General features: G+C 29.1%; 3 protein-coding genes across 6 annotated transcripts in view; 2 read left to right on the top strand and 1 right to left on the bottom strand.

Annotated features, from left to right (window-relative positions):
• The first annotated feature begins 1 nt into the window (after position 1).
• On the top strand, positions 2 to 27,961 carry LOC129918296 (homologous-pairing protein 2 homolog). Its single transcript, XM_055998761.1, has 5 exons — positions 2 to 113; positions 26,943 to 27,064; positions 27,126 to 27,225; positions 27,298 to 27,516; positions 27,572 to 27,961. The coding sequence occupies exons 2-5, from the start codon at positions 26,943 to 26,945 to the stop codon at positions 27,761 to 27,763; spliced, it is 633 nt and encodes a 210-aa protein (XP_055854736.1). The 5' UTR covers positions 2 to 113; the 3' UTR covers positions 27,764 to 27,961.
• Positions 310 to 1,056, top strand: LOC129918299 (transmembrane protein 14 homolog). Its single transcript, XM_055998765.1, has 2 exons — positions 310 to 537; positions 605 to 1,056. Exons 1-2 carry the CDS (start codon positions 456 to 458, stop codon positions 865 to 867), a joined length of 345 nt encoding a protein of 114 aa, XP_055854740.1. The 5' UTR covers positions 310 to 455; the 3' UTR covers positions 868 to 1,056.
• The window catches only part of LOC129918285 (A disintegrin and metalloproteinase with thrombospondin motifs like), a 143,382-nt gene continuing 123,794 nt past the window's right edge, over positions 8,412 to 27,999 (bottom strand). The window contains exons 8-16 of one of the 4 annotated variants that reach the window (XM_055998742.1): positions 21,342 to 21,484; positions 16,431 to 16,486; positions 15,307 to 15,433; positions 15,051 to 15,215; positions 14,741 to 14,972; positions 14,394 to 14,473; positions 13,098 to 13,654; positions 12,384 to 12,424; positions 8,412 to 9,514 (exon numbers count right to left, since the gene is read on the bottom strand). In XM_055998742.1, coding sequence (XP_055854717.1) covers positions 13,255 to 13,654; positions 14,394 to 14,473; positions 14,741 to 14,972; positions 15,051 to 15,215; positions 15,307 to 15,433; positions 16,431 to 16,486; positions 21,342 to 21,484 — 1,203 coding nt within the window. In that variant the 3' untranslated portion in view covers positions 8,412 to 9,514; positions 12,384 to 12,424; positions 13,098 to 13,254. The remainder of the gene's footprint in view (positions 9,515 to 12,383; positions 12,425 to 13,097; positions 13,655 to 14,393; positions 14,474 to 14,740; positions 14,973 to 15,050; positions 15,216 to 15,306; positions 15,434 to 16,430; positions 16,487 to 21,341; positions 21,485 to 27,999) is intronic. The other 3 variants (XM_055998741.1, XM_055998743.1, XM_055998744.1) reach the window with 3 other exon arrangements.

Below are 27,999 nucleotides of genomic sequence, written 5' to 3'. Positions count from 1 at the left end.
ATTTTCGAAATTTAAAACTACTCTAAAATTTTTTGTTCGCTCTGTTTTTTACTTATTTACATAATTTTGTCGATATTAAAGTGATTAAATAAGCTAAATCAATAAATGACAAGGTAAGACATTATTAATAATATAAATTTATCTCCTCACAATCGAAAAAAATGATAAATAATTACAAAATGTTTGTAAACAAATCCGAAAAAACCGGCCACATTTATTCTGTCCTGCGTTTACACAAAACAAAAATATCCCTTTCTATTCATCAAATGACAGAAGAAATTTCCTCCCCAAATTTTGTATGTCAGTGTAAATTTGTGAAAATTTTTCTACACAAGGCGAGTCAAATTCTTGCAGTTCTGTGTTTCAAAACAAATTCCAGAAGAAATATTTGTTTTTTAGTTTTTATTAAATTATAAAATCTTTAAATTTATTATTTTCAATTAAAAAAATAAACAATGGCAAACGGAAATGATATAATTGGATATCTTTTTGCGGCATCAGTTGCTGCTGGTGGCATAATGGGTTATGTCAAAGCAGGTACTTTTTTTTTTACTTTGTCATCGTGATTCTGTAAAAAAATATAACTTTCATGGATTTAATTTAGGTTCTCTACCTTCACTTGGAGCTGGAATTGCATTTGGAGCTTTGTTAGGAGTTGGCGCTCAAATGAACTCACAAAATCCACCAAGACCTTTGCTTCAATTGGGTACTTCAATTGTTTTGGCCGGAATTATGGGTTCGAGATGGAGTCGTTCGGGCAAAATGATGCCTGCCGGAATGATTTGTATTTTGTCATGTGCCACCATTGTTCGTAATCTTGTCGTGTACAATAAGCATTTGCCACTTTTGGGTGGAAAGCAATCATAAATCATATAAAAGTATTTTGGTGCTTCCGGGATTTGAGTGTGTTTGAATGAAAAAACACTTAAATTGTTTCGAGGAGAGAACAAGTAACAACTTCTAAGTTTTATATACATTTTTTCGATTGGTGGTAGGAATTTATTTTTCATTGTTACCGCTGTTACATAAATAAAGTGATAAGAAAAAAATTTGTCATTTCATGATTTTTAAATTAAAGACGTAGAGAGCGCTATCTGCGGATAGCAGATTGATTATGTTCATTCGAGGGCAATGAACCCATCGTTTATACCAGGCATGTCAAACTCAATGGTTACTAGGGGCCAAAACAGTGAGATCTTAATTTTTATGGGCCGCAAAAAAGTAAAACAGATTTATAAAAATAAGAATTTTTTTGTTTTTTATTTATTTATATTTATTTATTTATACAGACTAACATACACTTCGCGTCACTTGAATAGAAACAACAATTTTTCTTTAGAAAATACCGATTGGCGCTTCGGTGAGGTAACTTAGTAGATTTTTGGTTTTGCATTTTCAAAAAGGAACTTTTAATAAACAATGTTGTAAAAACAAAAAACCCAAAACAGAAACCGTATGGCTACTAGTTGCGTTTTTTCGCATTAGTTCACAAAAAAAACAGTGTTTTTTTTGCGTCACTTGAATAGAAACAAGCTCTTAAATTAGATAAAAATGATGAAAAATCATGGACAACACTAATTTTAGTAAAGCAGTCTTAAACTTTGACATTATTTGCACATTATAACCAATTATGGGCTACGAGCTACCATTAGGCATCACAGAAAATGCATAAATAGCAGCTAACATTGGAAATGCACTTGCACTATGCAAAATCGCGAAAGATATTGGAAAATTTGCCAAATTTGTAGGAGAATATTTTTGAAATATCGTAAACTAGTGATTGAATAAAAAAATAAGACAGGTGAGACCCAAATCAAGAGCAGAGAAAAAAATAATTTAAAAACTAGCAGCAATTTCCTTCACTTTGCCGCTAAAATCGGTCAAAAACGTGGTGTTAGTGCGATGGTAATGTGTTGGTTTGTTCCATCATGGAAGTTATAAAAGGTGCACAACATTTAAAAAGCCTAAAAATGCAAAATAACAACATTTTAAGTTCTACTAAGATTACAAAAAAGTTAACTATTTTATAGTTGCATTTGAACTGAAAAGAAGTGAGGTAAAGAGTGGTTTTTTAAAGGAAAACATACCTACTCAGATGGACCACGTTAATATTAGTCCTATTTCATTGGTTTATGAAAGAATAACTTTTATCGCATCGCCAATAAAGGGCAATAAAATGTGTTATAGTAATACGCTTTGTTTTTATGATGTGCAATAGGAAAATTGAAGCTTCACGCTTCGAAAAAAGATGCAAACTTTTATAAAGAAATAATGGAAGAAGCTCTTGGGAAGTTTAGGAACGTGGAAAAACAACCCTCTTAAGGACTTTGCACATGAGCTACGAACTACGAACTGCGAACTGTGGATGGTCGCATATTTTGACATATCTTTCACATAAGTTAATATTTCAATTCGCAGACAGCGACGAATTGTCAATTGGGTTCAGGGAAGTGTACTCAAAAAAAAAAGTGAAGTAGAATCTTAAAAATGTGAGGTTTTTTATTTTGCTATGGGATTTGACATATAAAAGAATCAGCAATCAATATTATACTTGTTTGTTGCATTTTGCACAATCTGTTACGTATGGAAAGCGCAACCCAATGTGAAACAACAACTTCAACAGCATCACAAGCACCAGTGGACAGGGACGAATCATCGGTTCCCGCTTCCAGTGGATATGATGTCCGAAGCCAATTTGCCGATTGGTGTGTAACTGAAGGGGATTTAGACTACGGTTTCTGTTTTGGGTTTTTTGTTTTTACAACATTGTTTATTAAAAATTCCTCTTTGAAAATGCAAAACCAAAAATCTACTAAGTTACCTCACCGAAGCGCCAATCGGTATTTTCTTAAGAAAAATTCTTGTTTCTATTCAAGTGACGCGAAGTGTATATTAAATACTAAGGTGTGTTCAAGGTGGTTCAAGTGAGTATGCAAATAGGTGTTCTTCTCATCGAGATCTGGAATTTTGATATCGGATCAGTAAAAATTGATCTCTTTTGGCAAATAGAATTTGAGATACCACTTTTTCCCGGTAGTTTATGATCTCGTATCATATAATATTGATTTTATGTGGCAAATGAAATTCACATTATACATGAAAAAAAAAAAAAAATAATAATAAAAATATGGCTTGAAAAATGCCTTACATTAAGAAATTCCCTACCATTAGAAAGGCCTTACCTTGAAAAATGCCCTACCTTCAAAAATACACTTCTTATAAATGGCTTGCTTCAAAAATGCTCCAACTTCAAAAAATTTCCTGTCTTAAAAATGCCCTACCTTACAATATGCCCTACTTATGAAAATGTCATATTTTAAAAAATGTTCTAGCTTTAAAGTATGGCCCTAACTTCAAAAAGGCTGCACTTATGAAAATGCCCTGCCTCCAAAGAGCTCTAGCTTTAATAATGCCCAGCTTATAAAGATGCCGTTCCTTCAAAATTACTCTTTAAAAATTCCCTGCCTTAATAAATTTGCGGCTAACTTTCATTTTATTTTAAAAACAATTTGGGGTCTTATTTCGTTTTTCATAACTTACATGAAAATGCTAAACTAAATAGTTATAAAAAAAAAAACTTTTGTAAAATTTCGCTTATCAAGGACCCAGAATGTTATGTTACACTCGCCGAATTAAAAAAAGAAATTAAGAAGCTAAAGCCAAAAAAAAGCACCCGGATACGACTTAATTACAGCGGAAATTCTTAAAATGCTCCCACGGAAAGGTTTAATAAATCTCCTCTATATAATGAATGCCACTTTAAGGTTAGAATACATTCCAAATCAATGGAAAGTCGCAGAAGTAATAATGGTCTTGAAACCTGGCAAACCATCACACGAAAAGAAATCATACAGACCCATTTCACTGCTTCCTGTAGTATCGAAGGTTTTTGAGAGAATATTTTTGCAGCGACTTCAGCCAATAATAGAAGAAAAAGGTCTTATACCTGAACACCAGTTCGGTTTTAGAAACAAGCACTCGACGATAGATCAAGTGCATAGAATCACCGATGTCATTGAGAGAGCTCTCGAAGAAAAGAAAATTTGTTCAGCGGTCTTTTTAGATGTATCTCAAGCTTTTGACAAAGTATGGCACGAGGGCCTCAAATTCAAGTTAGGACAAGTCCTACCTGAAGGACTCTTTACCATTCTTAGAGAATATCTAGAGAACAGAATTTTCCGCGTCAGACACGGAAATGATTACTCAGACTTTAGGGAAATAGTGGCTGGGGTACCACAAGGTAGTGTTTTAGGTCCTATTTTGTACCTTCTATTCACACGCGATATACCTCAAACAGAAAACACAATTGTAGCTACTTTTGCTGATGATACCGCAATACTTGCAGTAGGCAAAACAATCAACGAGTCGACAAGTAAATTGCAAAATGCCCTTAACAATGTCAATGAATGGACAAAAACGTGGCGAATAGCGCTTAACGAATTTAAGTCAGTCCACGTGGACTTTACATATAAGAAAATAAATAGACTACCTGTTTTTATTAATACTACTCAAGTCCCATTTGCAAATGAGGCAAAATATCTCGGGATGACTCTCGACGCGAAATTAAAATGGAAAGCGCATGTTAAAAATAAATGTGATCAATTAAATATGAAATTGAGAGAAATGTACTGGTTGCTAGGACAACATTCTAGACTAAGTATCGAAAACAAATTATTAGTTTACAAGCAGGTACTAAAGCCTGTCTGGACATACGGTATTCAACTCTGGGGTTGTACACGCGATACAAATTTAAATAGATTACAAACTTTTGAAAATAAATTATTAAGATCATTTGTAAATGCGCCGTGGTATATAAGAAACGAAGATCTTCACAGGGATCTTGGAATCCCCACGGTTCGCGAAGAAATAAAAACGTTTGCCCAAAAACATCGAAAACGGTTAGTCGAACATACTAATAGAACAATACTAGAAATTCTCGACGAGACAAACTTAGTACGACGTTTGCGAAGGACTAAACCTTCCGATTTGGTACAGTGAAATTTTTCAATTTAATTCCTTTATTTCGAAATATCGGCATTGATTAATATAAATTTAAATGTTTTAGAGATTTTATTTATTTAACTTCCTTTAAAATATTTTTTTGATAACAAAAATTTAAACCATTACTTAATGATTTAATTTAAAACAAAAGTTATTTATTTATTTTTAAATATCATCAGTAGGAACTTTCATCGGAAAGTTACCTACAACACGTAACTTAACTTCGAGAAAGATAAATTGCTAGATAAGTTCCATCTGAACTTAGTTGCAATCGGGAGGAGGAGGTGGTTTTAGTGGTTAAGAGTCCCACATATCTATGAGCACGCGTTTTCCGGTCCTCATAGAATCTTTTGAAGATTTCAACACCTACCCACGGACAAAAAAAAAAAAAAAAAAAAAGGACCCAGAATCGAATTAAAACATTACAAAATATCTATCTGAACTTTGTCCTGATTCATTTTCCTGATCGCTATAATCGGCAGCAAGTTAAGGCCTTTTTGGGACATAATTTCATTTTGAAAAAATACACCAATTTGGGGCCTTATTTCATTTTTTTCTTTTGGGGCTGTGTGACAAAAACTAAAATTTTTTTAAAGTTTACATTAGTGACGACTTACTACGTTTTTTCGAACATACATAGTTAAGATCGGGATTTAGGGCAAACAAAAACAATAGAGGTATTCTCAATTTCATGCAAATGGCCTTGTATCGTTGCAAAAGTGCAAAAGTGTAACATTTTTTCACACTAAAACAACCAAATATACAGACTACAACTTTTTTTAAACTTTTTGCTATACACTAAACCTATTGCAAAAAAAAAAAATACAATGGTTTAAAATTTCTCTACGTAGTTGAAGTAGTAGAAAAACAAAATTTAGCAATTTTGAAATTTTTTTTGCACCGGATCGTGAGAATACCCTTAATTTTTTTTACCTTCGTTCTAAAAACAGAAATTGCAAAAGTCTTAGCGCTGTCAATTTCCGTTTCAGGAACATATAATACAAGTGGTTTTGACCTTGTAACCTTGTAAGATCAAGATCAAGATCAAGAACACTGTTTTCAACTACATATTTTTAACTTTGTTATCGATTTAAGCCATACACCATTAAAAGAACATGTAACTTTGAATTTTTATACTATAAATATTCTATATTTTAAAATTTAACGAGGTACTTTTTATGAGAAAAGGTTGAGAACTGACTGGAGAAAAAAAAATGTAAGTGATTGCCAAAATCCCCTTCCTGATAAGACCGTTGCCCTACCTTAAAATCAACTCTGGCTACGGGCCTGTGTTGCGCTAAAATTAAAGTTTGAAATTGAGTTCATTAATTCTTAGAAATTTTAATTAATTTTTAGCAAAATGGTGTGCGAGTGCGAATAAAACAAAATGTACGACTGGGTCGCACGAACTTGCTCTTAGAGTTAAAGTTGCTTAAATTTTTAAGCTTTTTATATAGAAATTTGGAAAAAAAAAACAAAATTCGTTTTTTTAAAAAATAAATTAAAATCTGAAATTAAATTGCCCTCCAAAACAAGTATGCAGTTTTGATTGATATATTAACATGCATTTTTAGAAAAAAAATTTTCAAAATCGTTAGAGCCGTTTTTTAAAAAACTAATTTTTTATAAATATTTTTTTGGAAAAAAAGTTTTAAAATAAAATTGGTATGTCATTTGGTAGAAATCACTAATCAACATCTAAAAACAAAATTTCAAAAAAGTTCAATGTCCCGTTTTCGAAAATTTGATTTTTCAAAAAAAAATTTTCAAAATTTTTTTAAAAATCCAAAAATTATTTTTTTTTAAAATTTTATTTTTGGCTTATATTTAAATTATATAAATGCTTCTCCACAAAAAGTTTCGTTGAAATCGAATAAGCAGTTTCGGAGATAATCGGATTGAAAAAAAAACGGTTCTATGGCAGGTACCGTTAATAATGATTTTCAAAAAAAAAATTTTTCATTGAAAGATAGACCTTAGCTTAAAACTAACATTTGAATTTTTTAAACAAAATCGTTAGAGCCGTTTTCGAGGTATTTCAATTTTACTAAAATCGGTATATGACAGGTACCGTTATTTTTGGTCCAAAAAAATTAATTCCAAAAACTCCTCTGGAGAGTCGCAGAATAACGCTACATACCAAGTTTGACATTAATCGGTCCATCCGTTTAGGCTGTAGCTCCTTATACAGACAGACAGACAGACTGACAGACAGACTGACAGACTGACAGACTGACAGACTGACAGACTGACAGACTGACAGACTGACAGACTGACAGACTGACAGATTGACAGACTGACAGACTGACAGACTGACAGACTGACAGACTGACAGACGGACTTCCGGGACCCACTTTTTTGGCATTGTCTACCATCGTAATGTCATGGAAAAATGTTATCTCAACTTTTTTTTTTTTTGTACGAATGCATAACTTGATATATAGTACCTATATCGCAAGTAAAAATGTATTAACTAACGCCCATGCTGAATTGAATTGAAATCACTTTTTAAATTCACGTGGAATGAAATCGCATTTCGATAGATATCTGAAACTTCGAAATTGATTGGATCTGCTTCTTATGTGAAATTATTGCTGCTTTGAACATGGCAATTTTGACGGAAAAACGGAAGCAGAATACAAAAAAACAAATTTTAAGAGACAAATCAAATAAATGTTCTTAGAAACCGAGCATGTCCCGAAGATGTCCCGAGCATGTCCCGAGCATGTCCCGAGCATGTCCCGAGCATGTCCCGAAGATGTCCCGAAGATGTCCCGAGCATGTCCCGAAGATGTCCCGAAGATGTCCCGATCATGTCCCGAAGATGTCCCGAAGATGTCCCGAGCATGTCCCGAAGATGTCCCGAAGATGTCCCGAGCATGTCCCGAAGATGTCCCGAGCATGTCCCGAGCGTGAAAAAGAAAATTGAAGCTTCAAGGAAAATAGATATATTGAGCCAGTGTTAAAATGGCATTCTATTAAAGAGTATTAAACAATTTGGCCAAAACAATTAGAATAAAAAGCCAATACAGATTCAATGCGCTGTCCCTAAGCATTAGAAGCGCAGTCTAATATGGAATAAAACCAGTGGAGTAGCTAGATTTTCATAAAAAAAATGTCTTAACTTTATATAGCGAGAACCCCATCTTGCAAAACTGTAGAAACTACTCGTCTGGTTTTCTATGAAAATTCACGTATTAAGAAAAAATGTACTAAAACCTCGGTATAACTTTTTTTTTATAAAAATATCTAAAAACGATACACGTAAAAAGTTTGGGTTTTTGGTTTTGAATTTCGAATAAAACACTGTTTTAAATAAATGTTTATAAAAATTAAATTTATTTACGATTGAGCACATTATACAAATACAAATTGTTTATTCTCTTATAATCATTTTTCTCTTTTTCGCAATTTATTTTTTTACTAAAATGGACGGCAGTTTAATGAGTTTGAGTTCACCTTTTTACAATGTCATCTTAAAACAATGTATATACTCGTGATGTACATCAATGCATTTTTTTTCTAGTTTAAATTTTTGTTTTAAACAAAAAGAATACTTATAATTAATTAAACTTTCAGTTTTATTTTCTTCTATATACCACTTATATGATCTATTTCTAATAATCTATTCCTAAATCTAAGTTTTTTTTTTTAAAGTTAAATTAAATTAAATTAAATTGTGGGGGTTTTTAGTTTGTTTTAAGTTAAATTAATTTTTACAAAAAATATGTTTTGAGTTTATGTTTTTTTTTTTAATTTCTTTTCTTTTTTTTATTTGAATGTGTCTTTTTGCGTTTTTATCTCATGTGAATGAATGTTCCAAATGTAATACTATGAACATTTTGTTTTTATTTTATCAACCAAAAGTTTTGTGCTCATTTATTTTATTTTTAATTTTTGATCTGAATGTAAACTTAAAAATTATAAAAAAAAAAAATTTACAAGTAAAAAACTATTATTTAGGATTAAATAAAATTAATACTATCACATATACAATTTTTCTTTCTCTATACAGCAAAAATGTTCATTTTATTCTATACAAATATTTTTTTTTCATTTAAACTTATAATTAGCGATCAAAGTTATAAGGCAAATATTTGTCGCATTGTTTTTTTTTTTTATTTTTATATATTTTTTTGCAGTCAAAATTAACTATTTAAGTGTGATATTTGATGTCAATATGAGATGAAAAACAAGTTCAATTTATAAAAAAAATCTTGTTGTCATTTTTTCTTAAAACAAAAAAAAAGAAATCCTATGATGAATAATAATATAATAATAATTACAAAATTATAAGAGAAATAACTAAAAATAAAATAGTTATTCAAATAATAAATTCTAGCTATCAATGTTATATAATTTTATCTGTGATATTTTTGTTTCGTTAAAATGGCAATTGTGTTGCTTTCACCTTGTTGAAGTCCTTTTGTAATTTTTTTTTGGAGGTCCTGGTGCTGCAGCAGTTGTGATAGAGTCCCAAGAATACCAAAAATAATCAAATTCAATTTAACCACTAAAACAAAGAGAAGAAAAAGAGAAGAAAAAAAGAAAAACAAAAAAAAAAAATGGTTAAGGGTGTATTAATAAAGTTCTTCTTTTATTTTATATGAAATTAATATGGAGGGATGTTTATTTTTTTTAATAATTTTGTAATAAAATTATGTTTTTCATGCACATTTTTCCAGGGAATGATGCATTTGCGTGCGAACGTTTATAAATTTTTCCTTAAAACAAATTAATTATTTTTATTTTTTTCATGTTTTCTTGTGGTGTGTATTTTTATTGTGATTTTATGTTTTTTTTTTTGGATTTGTTTTTATTAATTCGTGTATTTTGTTGTGTATTTTTTTAATTTTTTAAAGTTTATTGTATTCAAAAATGTAGTTTTATAGTGTATAGTGAAAGAGTGTATAAGAAAACAAGAGTTTATAAATAAAGAAAACAAGAGTAGAATAGAAATTTAGAAAGCAAGCCAAAATAATACATTCATGATTTAGGTAGTAGATGATGAGTTTTGTTGTTGTATGAAGATAGAAATAAGAAATACAAAATTGAAGCTGAAAAGCAGATTACATGCTTGGCTTACAATTAGCTGATACTTTAAAAGATAAATGAAATTGAAAGCATATGCCCTGCCTTTTACACCTTAGGTCTTACGTTCAAAATTATAACAAGCTATAATATTTATTTTGACAAAAATCAAGATACATTTTTATTTTACGAATTATTATTTGGTTGTATCGGCTGATAGATGTTTGGATTTTAATTATTAAACTATTTCGTATTTGAAATAGAAATAACATATTTTTGTTAAAACTTGTAATAAAAATAATCAAATTTTACAAACTTTGATTTAACAATTTAATTAACAGATTCCAATGCAGACTATATTCCACCTAACTTATAACACACTGTTGTATTGACAAAACCAAGGAAAAAGTTACATTTTGTATTGGGATGACCAGAAAAAAGTTCCACTCCAAATAACATTTTAAATATTTTGGATGAGTAATTTCACGGTTGAAAATTCGAATCAAATTTTAACTGGCTGACTGAGAGTGACAGACAAATTTTTAAAAAACATTATTTCAAAACAAAATCTCGTATCAAAATAATCACGAAGAAATCGTCTAGAAATGCAGAAAATCTTGATAAAATTAAAAAAATCTCTAATTAATTTTAATTTTTGAGACAACGGTTAAAATTCGCAATCGGGATAAAGTATAAATCCTGAGATAAATCAATTTTTCGTATACATGTAAAATTGGTCTTTCATAGTTAATTTTTAATATCTCGTTGACTTTTCGGGCGTGGTTACACGCTTCTTCAGGACTAATATTGTAAAATCAATACATTTCTTCTGATGTGGTTTATATCTCTTTTTGTTTTGAAAATATTCCAAAATTCAAAAATTGATTGAAAATGTCACGAAAAATAGAAATAATTATGTAAGAAACAAATCTCGAATTTAGAGCGGAATTCATAGTCGTTACTCAAGTCAAGATTTTTCTCAACTTGAGCATTGACTTGAGAAAATATTTGACTGATTTGAGTAAACTGTCATCTAAAATAAATATTTTTTTTTAATTATTCGCTATCAGTTTTTTTGCTTTAATGTTAAATATCGTTAAATCGCGTCAAACACAAAATCAAATCGATACCGAATTATTAAAAAAAATACATTTTTAGATGACAGTTTACGTAAATTAGTCAAATTTTTTTGTGAGTTTGATTGAGAAAAATATTTTCTCAAGTCAATGCTCAAGTTGAGAAAAATCTTGACTTGAGTATGAATTTCGCCCTTAGTTTTTTATTCTAGATTTTTTGCGACGTCTTTTGATATTTTTGTTTTATTTGGGTTTTTAAAAAAAAATTTTGTCATTCAAGATTTTTTCATTGGAGGTTATGAATTGCGCCCATCGTAGAACTTTAAAATGCTGCAAAGCTTGCCATATAAAAAAAGGGGTAAAATAAAAAAATCAAAGCTCTTCTTCATACAGAAGACGTAGTATCATCAAAAACACGTTTTATGTTTTATGATACAAAAATACTAAAGTACGTCAGAATTCAAAACCGAATTTCGTTGGCAATTATTTTGATGTTAGCCTTAAAACAAAGAGCATTGAACTTATAGTTCCTTTTTTATCTTTCACAATCTTTTCAAGCCAAGATATTAATTTTCAGAAAATTATATAAATTAATTTTTCTTAAATTTAGAGTAATGGAAATATGTCCGAATTGTGAAGAATTCTACTTTCGCGAAATTTCTTTACAATAAGAGTACCACAACAAGCAGCTATGACTGATAATGACGTTTGGACGTGTTATACCTATCAAAGTTGTTTGGTGTGTTAATACAAACACGTTACCGTTGAAAAAAAAAACTAGAACAATTATTGCATTGAAAGGAAATCATGGCTTGGTGATAAAAATTAGCCTTAAAATGGTTATTTTCAAATAGAAAAGGCCCATTTTGGAAAGTTAAGCAAATTAAGTTTTTGCAAAGTATTTCCAAAGGCAAATAACCATGTAAAAATAAAATGGTTAAAATGGTCAAATAATATCATTCGATAAAATATTTTTAAATGTTCCTATAGTGTTCAGAATATCTCACTTATCCGATAAACATGCCTACTCTAAAAATAATTTGTTGCAAACTTTAAATGAAAAGCGTACATTTTTGTGTTATGCGATGATAGTTGAAAAAACTTAACACAAATTATGAAAAATTTCGAAGCAAAGTTTTAAGGAAAAATTAAACATAAAATAGTCCTGAGTGCTTTTTGACGAAAACAAATAAATAAAAGAAAGAAGATTTTTTTCAAGAAACTTTTAAGAAAAGTTAAAGATTTTTTAAGGAAGAATTTTATAGAAGCTCTTACGTGTCATCTCTTCATTCTATTCAGTTAAGTTGCTAGATTCACTGAAAAAAATTGAAAAGCTCGACATTAAATAAGATAAAAAACATTTCAGAAGAGACAAAAAAAGGATAGCGAAGTAGGAAATGTATAATATTTATCATGAATACTTTTTTTTTTATATTTTATGTGAATAAGTTTGTGATTTTGAAATTTTATAACTTTTATTTTTCTTAAGTGCATTTATTTAAGGGAAGGTTCGCAGTTAATATTTTGTTGCAGATTATTTGGGGGAAAACATTTTTACATCCAATTAGTAAATTTTGGTTATCCACTTCGATATCTTGCAATGAATTTTAAAATATATTACCATTCACATATTTCAAACAAAACTTCCTGGTTTTCTAATTTTTAATGAAAAATGCACATGCAGAGCTAAACATTTGTTAATAAATACTAAATAACTCCAGGCAACATGTTGCTGCTACACTAAATTTAATTATAAATGCAGTTTTTTGTTTGTTTAAAAATACATTGTTTTTCTCTAAAATGATTGTTTTACAGCTACCAACCACAATCCGAGATATATGTAGGTATGTTTTTTTAAATGCAATCAAATTATTTTAATTTTAATGATGTTGCTATAATCTAATCCAGATACTTTTATGTTTGTTTGTTATTTTTGTTTAAGATGGATTTGTTTTGTATTGTTTTTTGAAGGTATATAGTCAGTCTTACCACATACTCCGGTGTTTTTTAAGTTTCATAAGAGTTTCGTATTTCGTTTGATTTAATAGAGAATTTTCATTTAGAAAGAAAAATAATGACTGATGCATTGTATTGTTTTTTTTTTTTTTTAAGTTCCCTGTATCTATGAGATACATGATACATAATTTCACATGACATTGGCAACTCCGATTGCTTCAGCTGATCTACCACTTCTACTACTCCTTTCTCTAGGAATATTTATTGGTAAATTATTTGTATTATCGCCGAGATAGTTTGTTGTATAAGCCGGTGGCGATGCCTTTGGTTGTAGTTGACTCAAGTATTTATTACTATTTCCACTACCATTAGTACGTTTTCTAAAATATGTATCAAATAGAGAACTTCGAGTTGTTGAACGTCCACCTAGGATGTAACTTCTTTGTGTGGTTGTAATGTGAGGATTTTGTTGTTCGTCAAGTGTTTCATTGCTATCGATCTCTGCTGGCGATGTAAAATCCGTTGATCCATTTTCAAGTTGTGTTGGTTGTGGTGGTGGTGTTGGTGATGGTGTTGCCATTGTTGTTGAACTATAATTTGGAGGTGGAGGACTGTGGCTAGTACGGTTTGAATTTTTTGGTATATTTAAAATATTTTCTAGATAAAAATCAAAAGTTTTGCGCAGTGCTGAGATATCATTATCGAGTAGTGTCGTCGATGGAGTGCTGTTGTTATCGATGTCGACAATACTACTACTATTATTATTGTTATTATTATTATTACTATTAGTACTAGAACTGATTGAACTTGTAATGCGAGTTGTTGTTTTTATGTGTTTCAAATATGTTCGTGTTTTATTGTTACTCATGTTACGGAGTCGTATTTTGCGAAATGGTTTTAATGGTCTGATTGTTTTGAATTCTGTTTGAAACAGTGGATCGGGTGTTGCTGTAATTGTATCGATTGGTGTTGTTGTAGTGGTAGAGGGAGTAGTTGTTGTGGTTGTGGTAGTTGTTGATGATTGTGTTGTTGATGTATTTAATTCACCGGTGAATTCAAACGATGATGCTTCATCTTCGTTATCATAATATTCATCTTTAATATCTTCCTGCTCAGCGCTGCTAATTATTTTAATAAATTTATTTTTATAAAAAAATAAATAATTTAAGGGGATTTTTAGTTTCGTTTTTTGTTTTTTTTTTTCTATCTAAAGTTAGTTTTACAAATCTGTTATTTTATCATCCTGATTTTGAAGGATATTTTGCTTATATATTTGTATTGTTTAAAGATTCTTATTTTAAAAACTACGAAAATAATAAATGAACTTACTTATAAACAGCACGATATTGATTACTATAATCCTGTATTACATTCGCAGGTAGCGGCGTACATCTGCCATCCAGACAGTGCTAAAATATAAGAAAATTATATAAGAAAATTTGCAAAGTAAGGTTTTTAGGCCAACATAACCTAAAAAGCAAGTTTATTCATAAAAAAAAACAAATGTCGACAGTAATTTTGAACACTTCGAACAATATTCTGTTTTCAAGTTTTTACCTCAACTCTTTTGTTTGAGTCATTTTATAAGGAAATTATTTCTAAATGACTCATTTTTGTTGATATAAATAAACTTTATACATTATTATGCCTGTTAATTATGTAGGCAAGATACTTACAACTCCATTACCGCACGACGAACCTTCCGCTGCCGGTCGATACGCCACACAATACCCTGTTTGTGCATCAAAACAGAAAAGTTGCGCACAAACTCGTTCGTCCTTGAAGCACGCGTATGTGCCACGATCTCTTCGGCATTGTGCGTCCAGTGACAGTAAAGTCCCCGGAAGTGATCGACCAAGTGCGCTATCTTCATGAGGTGCATTATGCAAGCAGCTAGCTGTATCACCACTTTAAAATCGAAAATAAAAACAATTTTAAAATAAACTCGTTACAGTTATTTAAATTTTCAAAAAAACAAAAAATTACTTCAAGAAATGATGAAAACTTTGTACTGTACACGGAGACCATCTGAATCCCCTTTCGGTGTGCCTTAAATCAGACATGATATAACCATCTTCCCAACGGCATCTTTCTGCTCCTGGCCCGCCAAGATAACTTGGTGGCGGTGAACCATCATGCACTGCTCCCAATCTAAAATACAAATAAAAAAATACATTTATAATTTATTTCGCATAAAATATGTAAATAATATTCTTTCGCACAACTTTTCCACACAACTTACAAATGTCCAACTTCATGAGCGGCAACTATGATTCCACTGAAACCACCGGTATCCTCAATGATAGCGACACTGTTGACTTTTTCCAGACGTTTGTTGACCACGCACGCTCCTCCAACATATGCAAATCCTATGATTTACGAGATTGTTGATGAAGTTAAAAAAACAAAAATAATAAAGTAACAAAATTGTTTTTTTTTTTTTTATGTTTGACCATTTTAACTTTAAAACATTGCCCGAGTTATTTCTACTTATGCATGCATTTTCGTTTTTTTTGTTGTTATTTAATATAAATTTACAGCGTGTTGATGTTAAGCGGAGTGTATATTGAAATTGCATGCAATAATATAGTGAATGGAGAGAAGCATAGGTTAGATAAGGTGCGTATATGGATAAGGAAGTTAGAAGGGGAAAACCAGTACAAAATTTATTAGAAAATTAGCTATATTACATATTTTTTTTAATGATAAGTTATCTCAAAGTTTTTAAAGACTATACAAAAAAAACAGCAATCTCTTTGGATAATATTAAATTTTATTACCTAGAAATTTGTTTCTTTTTCAGGATATCTATCCTTCCAATGAAAGCAATTGTGTAAAAATACATAAATATATTGTTATTTTATAAATACTCGTAATATAAACATTCAATATTTAGTCACAAAGTTAATTAAAATTAAACACAAAAGACACACAAAATAAAATCAAGTAAAGTCCACGTAAAAGCCTAAGACGGTTGGTTTTTTTTGAAAGAAACCTTAAGAAATCGACGGAAAACCCCTTGTTGATTGGTAATATCAATAAATTTTTAAAAGAAAAAAAAAGTAAAACAAATACAAATTAAGAGTTTGTATCATGAAAATTTGAAACAAAATGTACAAGTTGGAAAAATAAATAAATTTTTGTACATTATTTGGAAGAAACAGCCATTTTATTGTAAAGAATAAAAAAAAAAAAGGATTTTGAACAGAATCACCTTAGGTATGTGTTCAAAAAATTAAAAAATAAGAACAGAACAGAAGAACAGGAGAACAATGTTATCAGAAGAACAGAAGAATCCGAGAAAATCGTTCAGAGAAATAATTGTTCTGATACATACATTTTAGTGTATTGTATTGTTTAATTTACCTGCTGTACCACGTTTACATTCCGAATATGGAGCTGCTCGTCTGCACATATCAAGTCTTAAAAATAAAAATATTTTCAAAAGATTCTATTAATTTTGAACATTATTTGTTTTTTAGTTTGTAATTTTTTTTTATAAAATTTTAAAATTGCCACCAATTTTCATTCGTCTCAATAAAAAACAAGTTAGGAATATTATTTCTTGATTTTTTTTCCGAGCCGTACTCAGGACTTAACGATATTAGATAAAAAAGTAATTTCTCTAAAAATGTATTTATTTTTGAGAATTACTTTTCCATTTAAAAAAAAACTTCCCAAAGTTAATTTCATTGTGATCTCAAGGATGTAAGAGATCACAACCAACTATGCAGGTAGTAAAAAAAATTAAAGTTGTGGAACGACACGCGACGATCTAAGGCCATATCACGTGCAACCATTCCTGTGTGCGTTTTATGTGTTTGAAATCATCTTAAATTTCCTGCCAAGTATGCGAACGGCTAAGTTGGGATGCACTTTTTTACGATAATGATACTCTTCGCAAGAGGCACTTTCCCCTAAATAAATGCCTAGGCGGTTAAAGCTGGATTTCAACCTGGCCTATGGTCTTATTTTCAATTGCACTACTAAACAGGTCAACTTTAAGAAGCAACGCTAGATCAAATCATGCTCTACAAAAATGCTTTTATAAATTTTTTAATAAAAATAATTTTAAGTTGAAAAAAGAAATAATTCGAATTAATTGAAAAATTCTAATACGATAGTATTAGGAGTTTGACATTTAAATAAAAGGATTATTGGAGTAACTAAAGCTCAAAAATTGGCAATATTAGGGAACCCGGCCGAACAGCTTAGATTTTGATGATCTTTTTTTTCAAACGTCGGTAATTAAAAATACTTTAAAGTCTATAGATTAAAAATTGCCGGTGTTGCCGTTTTGATTTTTTAAATTTATTTGAAGATTTTTGTGAACAAAAACAAATTTTTTTCAAAAATTTTTCTGAAATTTTCTAGGAAATTCAAGGAAAAAAATATATGGGAGTGAGGGACAATCTTCCATAGTTCAAGCGATAGATTTTCTTATTAATTGACTTCAAACAAAAAAAAAAATATTTGAATACAACGGCAACACCTACAATATTCAAATATACATTTTTTAAAAGCTAGAAACTTAATCATATATGTAAAATTAAAATTAAGTTAATTGAATGAACGGCTTTTGAAAGAATGGTAATTGAACTCAGATTTTTGAAAAAAAAATTATTGAAAAAATTTTAACCTGTCGTTTTTTAAACTTGATCGTAATATAAAATGCATTTATTTTCAAATTTTTTTGGCCGCATTTATAATGATTTCAAATTATAAAAGGAAATGTCAATATGTATTACGGTTTATGAAAAAAATTAAAAAGTATTTCATTTTCGAAGAACTTTTTTTAATAAAAGTTTTGAAAAAAAATGTAACTTATTTTTTTTTTTAAAGTTCAACATCTAAACATAAAATTATTTTTTATTCATTTAATAACTCTTACTGTTGAAAGTTAAATAGCAAACACAGTCTGAGAAAATTAATTATTTCAATGCAAAAATTCAGTTTTAATAAAAAAAAACCATTGAAATTGAAGTAATTTTTCATTTTTTTTTTTCAAAAGTGTGATATATTTTACCTTTTTTGCTTCGAAATTTAACTGATAATATTTATGGCCAAAAATTTTTTTTAAATAAATTCATATTTTATATTTTTAATTCTGAGTTTGAGGACCATTTTTTCAAAAAGTCTTGATCAAATTTAGTGGATTTAAATTTAAGAGATAAGAATGAGCTTCTGGCTTTTTAAAAAATGTATTTTAAAATATTGTAGGTGTTGCCGTTGTTTTCAAAATATTTTTTTTGTGTTTGAGGTCAGAATGTTAGAAAATTGCATTTATCGCTTAAACGGAAGATTGTCCCTTACTGCCTTTTATATATTTTCCTTAAATTACCTAGAGAATCTTTTGCTATCATTTGTTTTATGAAATTTAAGCAAAAAAAAATGGTTTTGTTAAAAAAGAATTTAATTTTAATTTTAAAAAATAATACGGCAACACCGGCAATTTTTAATCTATAGACTTTAAAGTATTTTTAATTACCTACGTTTGAAAAAAATTGTCAAAATCAGAGGTGTTCGGCCGGGTTCCCTAATAATTTGCTTTAGTTACTCTATACTAGATTTTGTGAAACCAAAAAACAACATAGAATACAAAAAATTCGAAAAGTTTGACAACAATTTTGAAAAACCTTATAATTTAGTCAAACAATTGTGTCCCCTAGAATCAAAAACAATCTATTCCACTTTTTCTTTTATTGAGTTATTTAAAAAAAAACGTTCCTAAGCACTTTGTCCCGCTTTATTAAAAAAACAACTTCTGAATCGAATTAAACATGTACTTTTGATTTTAAACTGACTGTGCTTTCCTTTGTCACCCAGCGCGTTCCGAAAATATTTAATAATTAATTTTGGAATAGAAGTGTTTTGAAAGTCATGCATAGGAATAGTTTTGTTTTGAAACTTTGCAAAAGAATTATTTTGCTTTATATTAGGAATAGTGTTGTTTTGATTCTCAAAGAATGTGAAAAATGTGGAATACATTCGTTTTGATTCAAACTGTAATATTTCTATAAAGTATAACTCTGGAACAAGTTGACTTTGAAAGTGCTCAACCACACTCAAAAAAAAAGGTTGATAAATTGAGATAAACTGCGTTTCTAACTCATTTTTCACAAAAAGTGGAATAGATTGTTTTTGATTCTAGGGGACACAATTGGAAAAAAAATGAGAAAAAAATTAGATTTTTGTTTTAAAGCTGAATAACTTTTAAACAAAGGGGTTTATCCAAAAAAAATTAATAAGAGCTTTTTTGTACAACGTTCAATCTAATACAAAATGATTTGTATTAAAAAACACAACCTTTCCCATGTAAATCATATGGGAAATATCGAGAAGAGACAGATACAATATTGAAGAGACTTTGTTTAGAATACATTACAAACTTGCAAATTCACACTATAGTGCAGAGATCAAAAGAGCTGTATTTAAGAAGCAAAGTCCTTTCAATGAACTTGAAACCATTCCAAAAACTAATAACTGACTTGAATCACCGCTTTTTCTTTGGTGAAAGTCATGATAAAATTGTAGATCTTGCCTTGAATTTGGTTAAAGAGTTCACTTTAAGTTAATGCGTCTAGTCTTTCACTGTAATTTTATCATGATTTTCAGCAAAACAATGCGATGATTCAATTCAGTTACCAATTTTTGGAATGGTTTCAAGTCCATACACATGATTACAGTTTTCCTATTCATGTTTTTGTTGTAAATGAATAGTGTATACCAAACATAAACTATAAATGTACAAAAAAAACTCTATTCCGACAATTAACTCCAAAACATCGGGAAGTTTGTAAAAAAAACTTAAAAGTTTTCTTTCGATCTTAAATATTTGGAAACAATTTGTTTGTAAAACATTTTTGTGTGCATTTTTAATTATGTAAAAAAAACTAATTTACCTCCACGCTAATACTGTAAGCATCAATGTTAACAATTTAGCTCCGCTTTGTCACTATAGCTTTTTAAATTAAGAGCAGGGTTTCTGATTTATTCTAATTTTCTATGAATATTTTTTTTAATTTTTTTTACGCTTAACCCCTTGTAGCCCCATGTGACATTTCTGTAACAAACCGAAAAAGATCGCGCAAAAGCTGTGAAAAATATATTTTTATACTTTTAAAGCTTCTTACATAATCTTTAAAAATTGCTTTATCGAAATAATGCGCCATATTTCTAATAAATAGCACCAATAGTTTTTAATTGGCAGTTCATGTAGAAAGTTTGGCTTTTTTGGAAAACAAGCAAATTTATGTAAAAGCAACGAAATTCAGAAAAAATATTTTTCGTGCATAAACTAACGGGGTTTTATTTTTGGATTTTAGGAATGCGCCTAAAAATAAATACTAGATAGCTTTTTGTTTGAATTTTTGCATTAATATACAAAAATAAATTATTTAAACTTTTTTTTTTACTGCATAAATCTCGAAATAACTAAGCAAATAATGAATTTATTGAATTTTTAAAAAATACGTGTTTTATTATAGCTAAAGCCCTTTCGATTGACATTAATAATTTTAAAATTTACAATGTTGGGTTACAAGGGGTTAATAATTAAAAAGTTTTTTCTTCTCATCAGAAACACAGCTCGATACTTAGAAACATGCTGGCATTTTGCTCCATTTGTGTTTAGATTTTATAGCAAAACTTAAAAAACGACTGCAATTATACTCATATTAAATATTTTGTCTAATGTTTTTGTGTATTTTGGTGTACCTCTTCCCATTAACGATATATTATTTATGAGCTACAAAACCTTAAGAATGCTAATGTTTTGATGTTATGTTATTATTTGCATAATTATGTGTGCTTATGCGGTAATGTTAAATTCTGTGTTTTTTTTTAATTCTGAACAAAAAAACAAAATTAAATTTGTTTTAATCAATTAGAAAAAAAGGTGTCAATAGTTTACCCGCAGTGCCCTTGGTACAACGACCGCCCTTGCGTCTACGGCACATATCATACCTAAAGAAATAATTTGAATTTCGATGTAAAAAAAAATAATTTCAAATCAAATACTGAACAAAAATATAATCAATTCATCACAAAGTATACAAACAGTTTCTACACTGAATTATGCTGCTTACTTTGGCAATTGGAACATTATGCAACTTTATATTATTTATGTTTGGTAGAGTTTCTTCGGAATGTTTCCAATTAATTTTTTTTTTGTTTTTCTTTCGAAATAAACAAAAAAACAAAACAAAAATCTGAAGAAATGAAGTCCCATATGTCTTTTGACTGCACGCGTGCACTATTATTTGGAAGCATACTCACTTTGTTATCGCCACTGCAATGTCGTATACCGGCAATCTACGTTCCCGGAACAGATATTTACCCATATCGGTTAGAGCGGCTGCTGAGTCGATGGCATCTCTGCCGACACGATTCCTTTCCAGATATGGAGTTGCATCTCTTCCCTGAAATGAAAAATTTTATTTTAATTCAAAATAAATCACCAATTATGTAAGTTTTTTATTATTTTTTTTGAAATTATATTATAACTTTAACGATAGAGTTGTTGTCTTTGCAATGATTTTTATTGCAACTCTTGTTTTTTTGTGTGTGATTGTTGTTTCCGAGTATCGCACGAGTGAATATCTATGCAAGATAGACAAAATTTTATCAGATTGTAATAAATTAATAAAATGCAACTGTGACAACTTTGTTTCTACCGATTTAGCACCTGTTCTAAAGTGAATTAAAACATTTGAACTCAATTTCATTGCGAGTAATAAATTAACATAATATTTTCGATTCTGAAGTCGTAACATGAAGTGGGTAATAAGCAAAAACTTGTAAGTAGTTTTATTTTTTTTTTTTTGTTTGTTTTGTGTTTTGGTTAAAAACGTGTTAGATGGAAACTTAGATTAATGTTAATTGCAATTAAATGCGAGTTCGATCGGATAGATAATATTTAAGTGTCTTTCTAATAGTTGGTTTTTACCCAAAAAAAAAAAATAAAAGTCTTTAATGTACAAAATGACAAGAACCTACTGAGTTTAATTCTCCGGCTCTTATATGCTTATCGAAATTGATATGGGCACTAGATCATTATAACGATAAAAGGTGTTACACAAACACCAAACACCATAATCTCTGTGTGACAGTGTTTAAAGGTAAACTGGCATAGCCCAAAAAAAGGAGTATGTGTACCAGTAACAGTGTCAAAACATAAAATTCACCTGAAAAACTGAGAAAGGTGTATATTTTTCATTGTGCACGTTGCAATTATTTACGAAAAATTGGTGATTCAGTCAAATTTTTAAAAAATTCATTTCATTTAATATTAAAATCTTACATCTCAGACCGATTGTTTAGAGTAAGGTACGACCAAGAATAGTCGGAATTGAAGAAAATAGAAGCCGGTGTACCTCAAGGAAGTGTCCTTGGTCCTACCCTGTATTTACTATACACAAGGGATATTCCAGTTGGCAATCACACCATAATGGCGTCTTTTGCAGATGATACCGCAATTTTGGTACCCGACAAATGTGTCTCTAAGGCAGCAGTAAAACTACAAAATGCCGTCGACACAGTGAGAGCTTGGACCGAAAAATGGTGTATCAAACTCAATAAAAAAAAATCTTCACTTATAAACTTTACAAATAAAAAGATAATAATAGAAAACAAATACCGAAATAAATAAATAAAGTCCTTGGTGGAATAGTTAATGCACCTTGGTACATAAGAAATAGCGATCTAATAAGTTTTTAAAAAATACGCTGTATCGCACAATCAGAGACTGCAAAGTCATACTAATTCTGAAATGGAGTCCGTCTTGAATAGAAGAAACCATGTTCGGAGATTAAGAAGAACCAAGCCTCATGAGCTTATGGTCTAAAAAACATGGGAAAGTATTAAAAGTTTAAAATTCCCCCAATAGACCAGTGCCAATAATTTTTGAAAATAAAAAAATTATTAGCAGCATATGGGTGGTGGGAAAATTTAGGATAAATGGTATATGAAAGGGTAAAAAAAAATTGCCCACAAAAAAATTGGGGGAAAGGGGGTGGGTGGGCGAAAAAGTGGGGTGGGTGTTAAAAATCATGGTTTTTTACGATTTCTGTCAAAATTAGACGTCCTATCGAAAAAAGTCAAATGCAAAAGTTGTAGGTAGTATAAATGTCTACAACTTTTACTCAAACAATTTTTTTCTATAACCTCAAAAATATTGAAAAAAATGCAAAAATACGATTTTGATTTTTTATTTGTATCTTTTACAAAAATAGTTGGATTTTAACAAAACTTGGTTAAAAATTACTTTGTTATGTTTTCTATCTAATAAAAATGTTTTTTGAGCAAAAAGTTAATTTTTGGAATTTTGACAATTTTAATTTGAAACATTTTTTTTTTCAATCAAAAAAGTTACCGAAAAAATTTTTGATTTTTGAAAAGTTTGGAATGCAATTATTTAGCTTAAAACCGTTTTTTAAAGATTGTGTGGAAAAATTATACTTTTGTTTTAGAAAATATTGAGAAAAATTGAAAAAAAAAAAAAAAAACAAATCGATTTTTAAGATTGATTTTTCTTTAAATGACAGTAATATTGGCGAGAAATAATTTTCCATAGAAACCAAATTATACTTTTCTAATGGTCATTGACCTTTTAAATTTGAATCAATCACAAGAATAGCTCTAACGTGCAAAGTTTTTAAGATATTGAATTTTGAACGGCCCAAACACTTTTTTTTCTGATTTTTGGCATGGTTATATGTCAAAAACGTGATGGGATAGAATTTTTCTGACTTCAGATTCGAGCTCAGTGCACAAAAAACCATTAGAAAAATATACTTTGATTTCTATAAAAAAAAAAACTTTTTGACTAGTGAAATCGAACAAGGCATTCGATTTTGTCTGCCCTGTTCGATTTCACTAGTCAAAAAGTTTTTTATAGATAATTTATGGATAAAAAACATGTAAAAATCATTAACAAAATTCATGACAGTCTTCAATAAAAAAAGGTTGAAATAAGTTATATATCTACTATTCATTTATTTAAATCAAAAAGGTAATCAAAATTTTAACAAAACTTATAAATTTTATCCCAACCGTAAGAATAAATAGACATCTAGTGCAGTCATATCCATTTCTATACGGAAATTTTGATCTAAATCAATTTTTTTTTATTAAAAAATAATCAAAAACAAAATTGTATCTTCGATACAATTTAATACAATTTTCGCACTATTTTTCACATAATTATATTTTTCATATATTTAATAAAAACTTCCCAAAACTTGAACTTGCATATTGTTCTATGATTAGTTTTTCGTATTAATGATAAGATGCATAACAAACAACATATTTTACACTTGTTTCATTACTTCTTTGTCAGTGATATATTTTTTTTACTTAGATGGTCACTGTGGCGTATACGTAACTTTATTTTTCATTTAAAAAAACTCAAAATTATCGGGGACTTAGTGAACGTTTTCGAAATGTTAACCTTATGTTAAGTTAAGTTAAGTCTGGCGTGGCTGCTTGCGTTTAAAAACATGGCAGCAACATTATTTTTGCAAATATTTTTTTTATGGGAATTATGAAAAACGAATAGATTCAATAACAATTTTCAGTACTTTATTCAATTAACGCCATAAGGACCAAAGTTAATCTTCATCGGCATTTAATTTTTTTTTCTTTTTCCTTCTTCCATGGATAAAGTAATAGAAGAAAATATACTTAAACGAACATTAATTGGCTTTTTGATTTTGGCCTTTTTGAGATTTTTCAGATTTTTAGAACATAAACATTGGTAGTTGTTTTTTCTTTGCATCTTATTATTAATTGTTAAGGAGTAAATACTCTCATTTTTAAATTAAATTTTTTAAGCTAAACAAATATTTCCCTCATAAGCCCTAAGTTTACGATCAAATATTTTAGCATCATGAAATCCCTTTTAAGTTCCTTTCAATAAAAGATCTAAATAAACGGCCATGAAAAACACTACAAGGCCAGCTTATAAAACATTTCATTTAAAATTAAAATATCCATCGGCCAGTGGTGGCGTCGCGTCGTAAGTCGTGTCGTAAGAAAAACTTAACATTATCTGCGAATCTTCCATAACCACAAAGGTGGTAATATGGTCGATAATTTTGCATTAGAATCTCCTATGTTTGTAAGAAGTCTTACTTAAGTGTTAAAAGAAGCAAACGTTTCATTGGAATTTTTAAATGCCAACCAGGCATGCGGTAATAAAACAGAAAAGAAGTATCATTACATTAAATAATTTATTTGTTTATTTTTATTATTTTTACTTTTGCATATTTTTTTTTTTTTTTCATATACCTCACGATCTAAATACGTGAGTTAAATTTAATTTGCGTGTTGATAGCACACGAATCTTCTTCAAAAAAAAAAAAAAAAAAAACGAATCAAAGTCAGACTTTTGATCGGGTTTTAAGAGGTTCTGTAAAAATATAAATAAAGAACAAAATCAAAGATCAAGTTTTCTATAGGTATTTATTTGTCAAAGCATATACGTCCTTAGATAATTTCTTTTAGGATACTTTTCTTTGTTGTTGTTGTGGTAGTTATAGTCTAAATGGATACCTCGTGTGTCTGTGAATGCAAATGTTGCAAAAGTGAAAGGTCTTGCAAGTCAAAGAGATGAATCTTCATTTCAACGATCTTGACTTGTTGATATTGTATAAGAAACAAGTTAGGTAGTTAATTTTTTATTTTCTATATTTGTACCGGCTTAAAGAAGCTATTTTTATCTTGTTTGATTGACTGTTTACCAAGGGGTATATGTTGATGGTTATAGTTTGATGAGGCGACTTCTTATGCAGCTAGTTTTTCTTATGCAATTTGTTGTTAGATGCAAAGACAGATTTAAATTGATAGCATGACAATATTATGCAATCGTTTATGGAAATATCGACCTATTCTCTTACTGTCATGTTGCAGCTATTAACTACTTAAAGCCAAGAAATGCTAATCCTTTAAACGGCGATGAATGATAAAGAAAACAACGTTAGATTTTAATATTAATCTCTGATTACTATACTATTTTAGGTTTTAAAGAGAAATATAAAAAAAAACTTGCTATAGAAAATCTTTTATCAAAAAGAGTTTCGATTTTCAGCTAAGTTCTCCATTATTTTGAGCATTATTACTCCATTAATTGTGCAAAATATCTTATAAAATTAAAAAATTATAATCCACACAACCCAACGATCTTACAAATGATTTATGATATAGTCTCATAAACAGTTTTAAATTCTCTAAACTGATTTAAAAGAAATTAAATCAACCACAATTTCTTCTAATAAATAACAATAAATTGTCCCAGATTAACGATCTTCATAGAGATTGTTGTCCGAATATTGATAGACATTTCGCATGAAATTTTGAAAATTCAAGAACCTTTTCATGGCGACAGGAGCATCTGATGAATGTTAATCATTCTATTTCAATAGTTCAATCGTGATTTCTTTAATTCAATGACTTTATATTATTTTCTGTTTTTTTTTTTTTTAGTTTTTTTTTCTGTTTGTTCAAATTGCAAGGTTAAAACGTGTGTACCATGATCCCATGATCTATACTAAAAATAAAAAAAATAAAACCAAAAGTCAAATCAAAATCAGATTTCTTTTAGACCAGTTTTCATTTGCAAATATTTTGAAGGTCAATAGATTAATTTTATTTTTAATCATTTATAATATCTTATTTGGCTATTTATTGATTAAAATCTCATTTAATTTATGAATTTATCGGTCAAAGTCCCGATTTAAAACCAGAAAAAAACAGTAATATCTAAAAAATGGTTATTTAATGATTCTATAACAAATTAAAGAACCTTCAAATTGTAAAATATTAGAATTCTCTTTAACAAGTTTATTAACACGAGTATATTTTAATTTATTTCTTTCACAGATGGCAAAACCAGATGTCTCCAAAGAAGTTTTGAGTCTTCTACAGGAAGGAAACAAACCGTATTCGGTGAATGAAGTTTTTGAAAAATGCGGTAAAGAATATGGCAAAGCTGCTGTTCAAAAGTTTGTAAAAAGAAGATTTCAATTCAAGTACATATATATTTAGAAAACTTTTTTTTTATAGAGCATTGGATTCCCTTTTATTTCGGGAGAAAATAGTTGAAAAGGCATTTGGAAAGCAGAAAATTTACTTTATTCGACAGTCAAGTTATGACCCAAAAGAAGTTAGTGGCAAAATGTTTGCGATACAAAAATAGTTTTTTTTTTAAATTAATTGCTGAATTTTTATTTTGTAGGTCAAATCCGAACTTCAAATGCTAACACAAAAGAAGGCGCTTTCTGATTCAAGTTTAAAAACCAAACAGGATAAAATTCGTGAATTGGAAACAAAACTTAAATCCTTCTCAGCAATTCCCAGTTTAGATGCTTTGGAAGCTGAGAAGAAAAATTTACAAGAATCAGTTGATGAATTAACGGTTAAATTGGACAATATTCGTGCTAAGCAGGGTGTTAAGGTAAAACTTTTAAGAATTTTGTTATGGTCTTTTTTTAAATTTTTTTTTCCTTCAGATTTCATCGGAAGATATTAAAAAGGTTGAAAAACGCCATGCAAAATATCTTTCTGTTTATAGGAAACGAAAACGAATCTGCACTGATATGATAGATGCTATTCTTGAAGGCTATCCAAAATCAAAGAAAATTTTGATACAAGATATTGGTCTGGAAACCGATGAAGCGGCAGGATTTACTCCTCCTAAATAAAATTTTTAAACTACATAGAAATACGATTATTATGCTTATGTGTTCATTAAGATTTGTTGCTTGTTTTTGTATAAAAATAAATAGTTTTTATTTATATTATATACTAAAATGTACATAATATGTTATGAGAATATTTTTTTTTTTTGTTTACTGTTAATTTGCTACAAAATAATTGTTTTTGAGTCTCTGAAGTAATTTTTTCATTTAAAGTTCCATTAAATAAAAACAATATTTTC

The sequence above is a fragment of the Episyrphus balteatus genome, chromosome 4, assembly GCF_945859705.1.
Source record: "Episyrphus balteatus chromosome 4, idEpiBalt1.1, whole genome shotgun sequence".
Taxonomy (NCBI): Eukaryota; Metazoa; Arthropoda; class Insecta; order Diptera; family Syrphidae; genus Episyrphus; species Episyrphus balteatus.
This window is presented reverse-complemented; position numbering and strand designations above follow the sequence as displayed.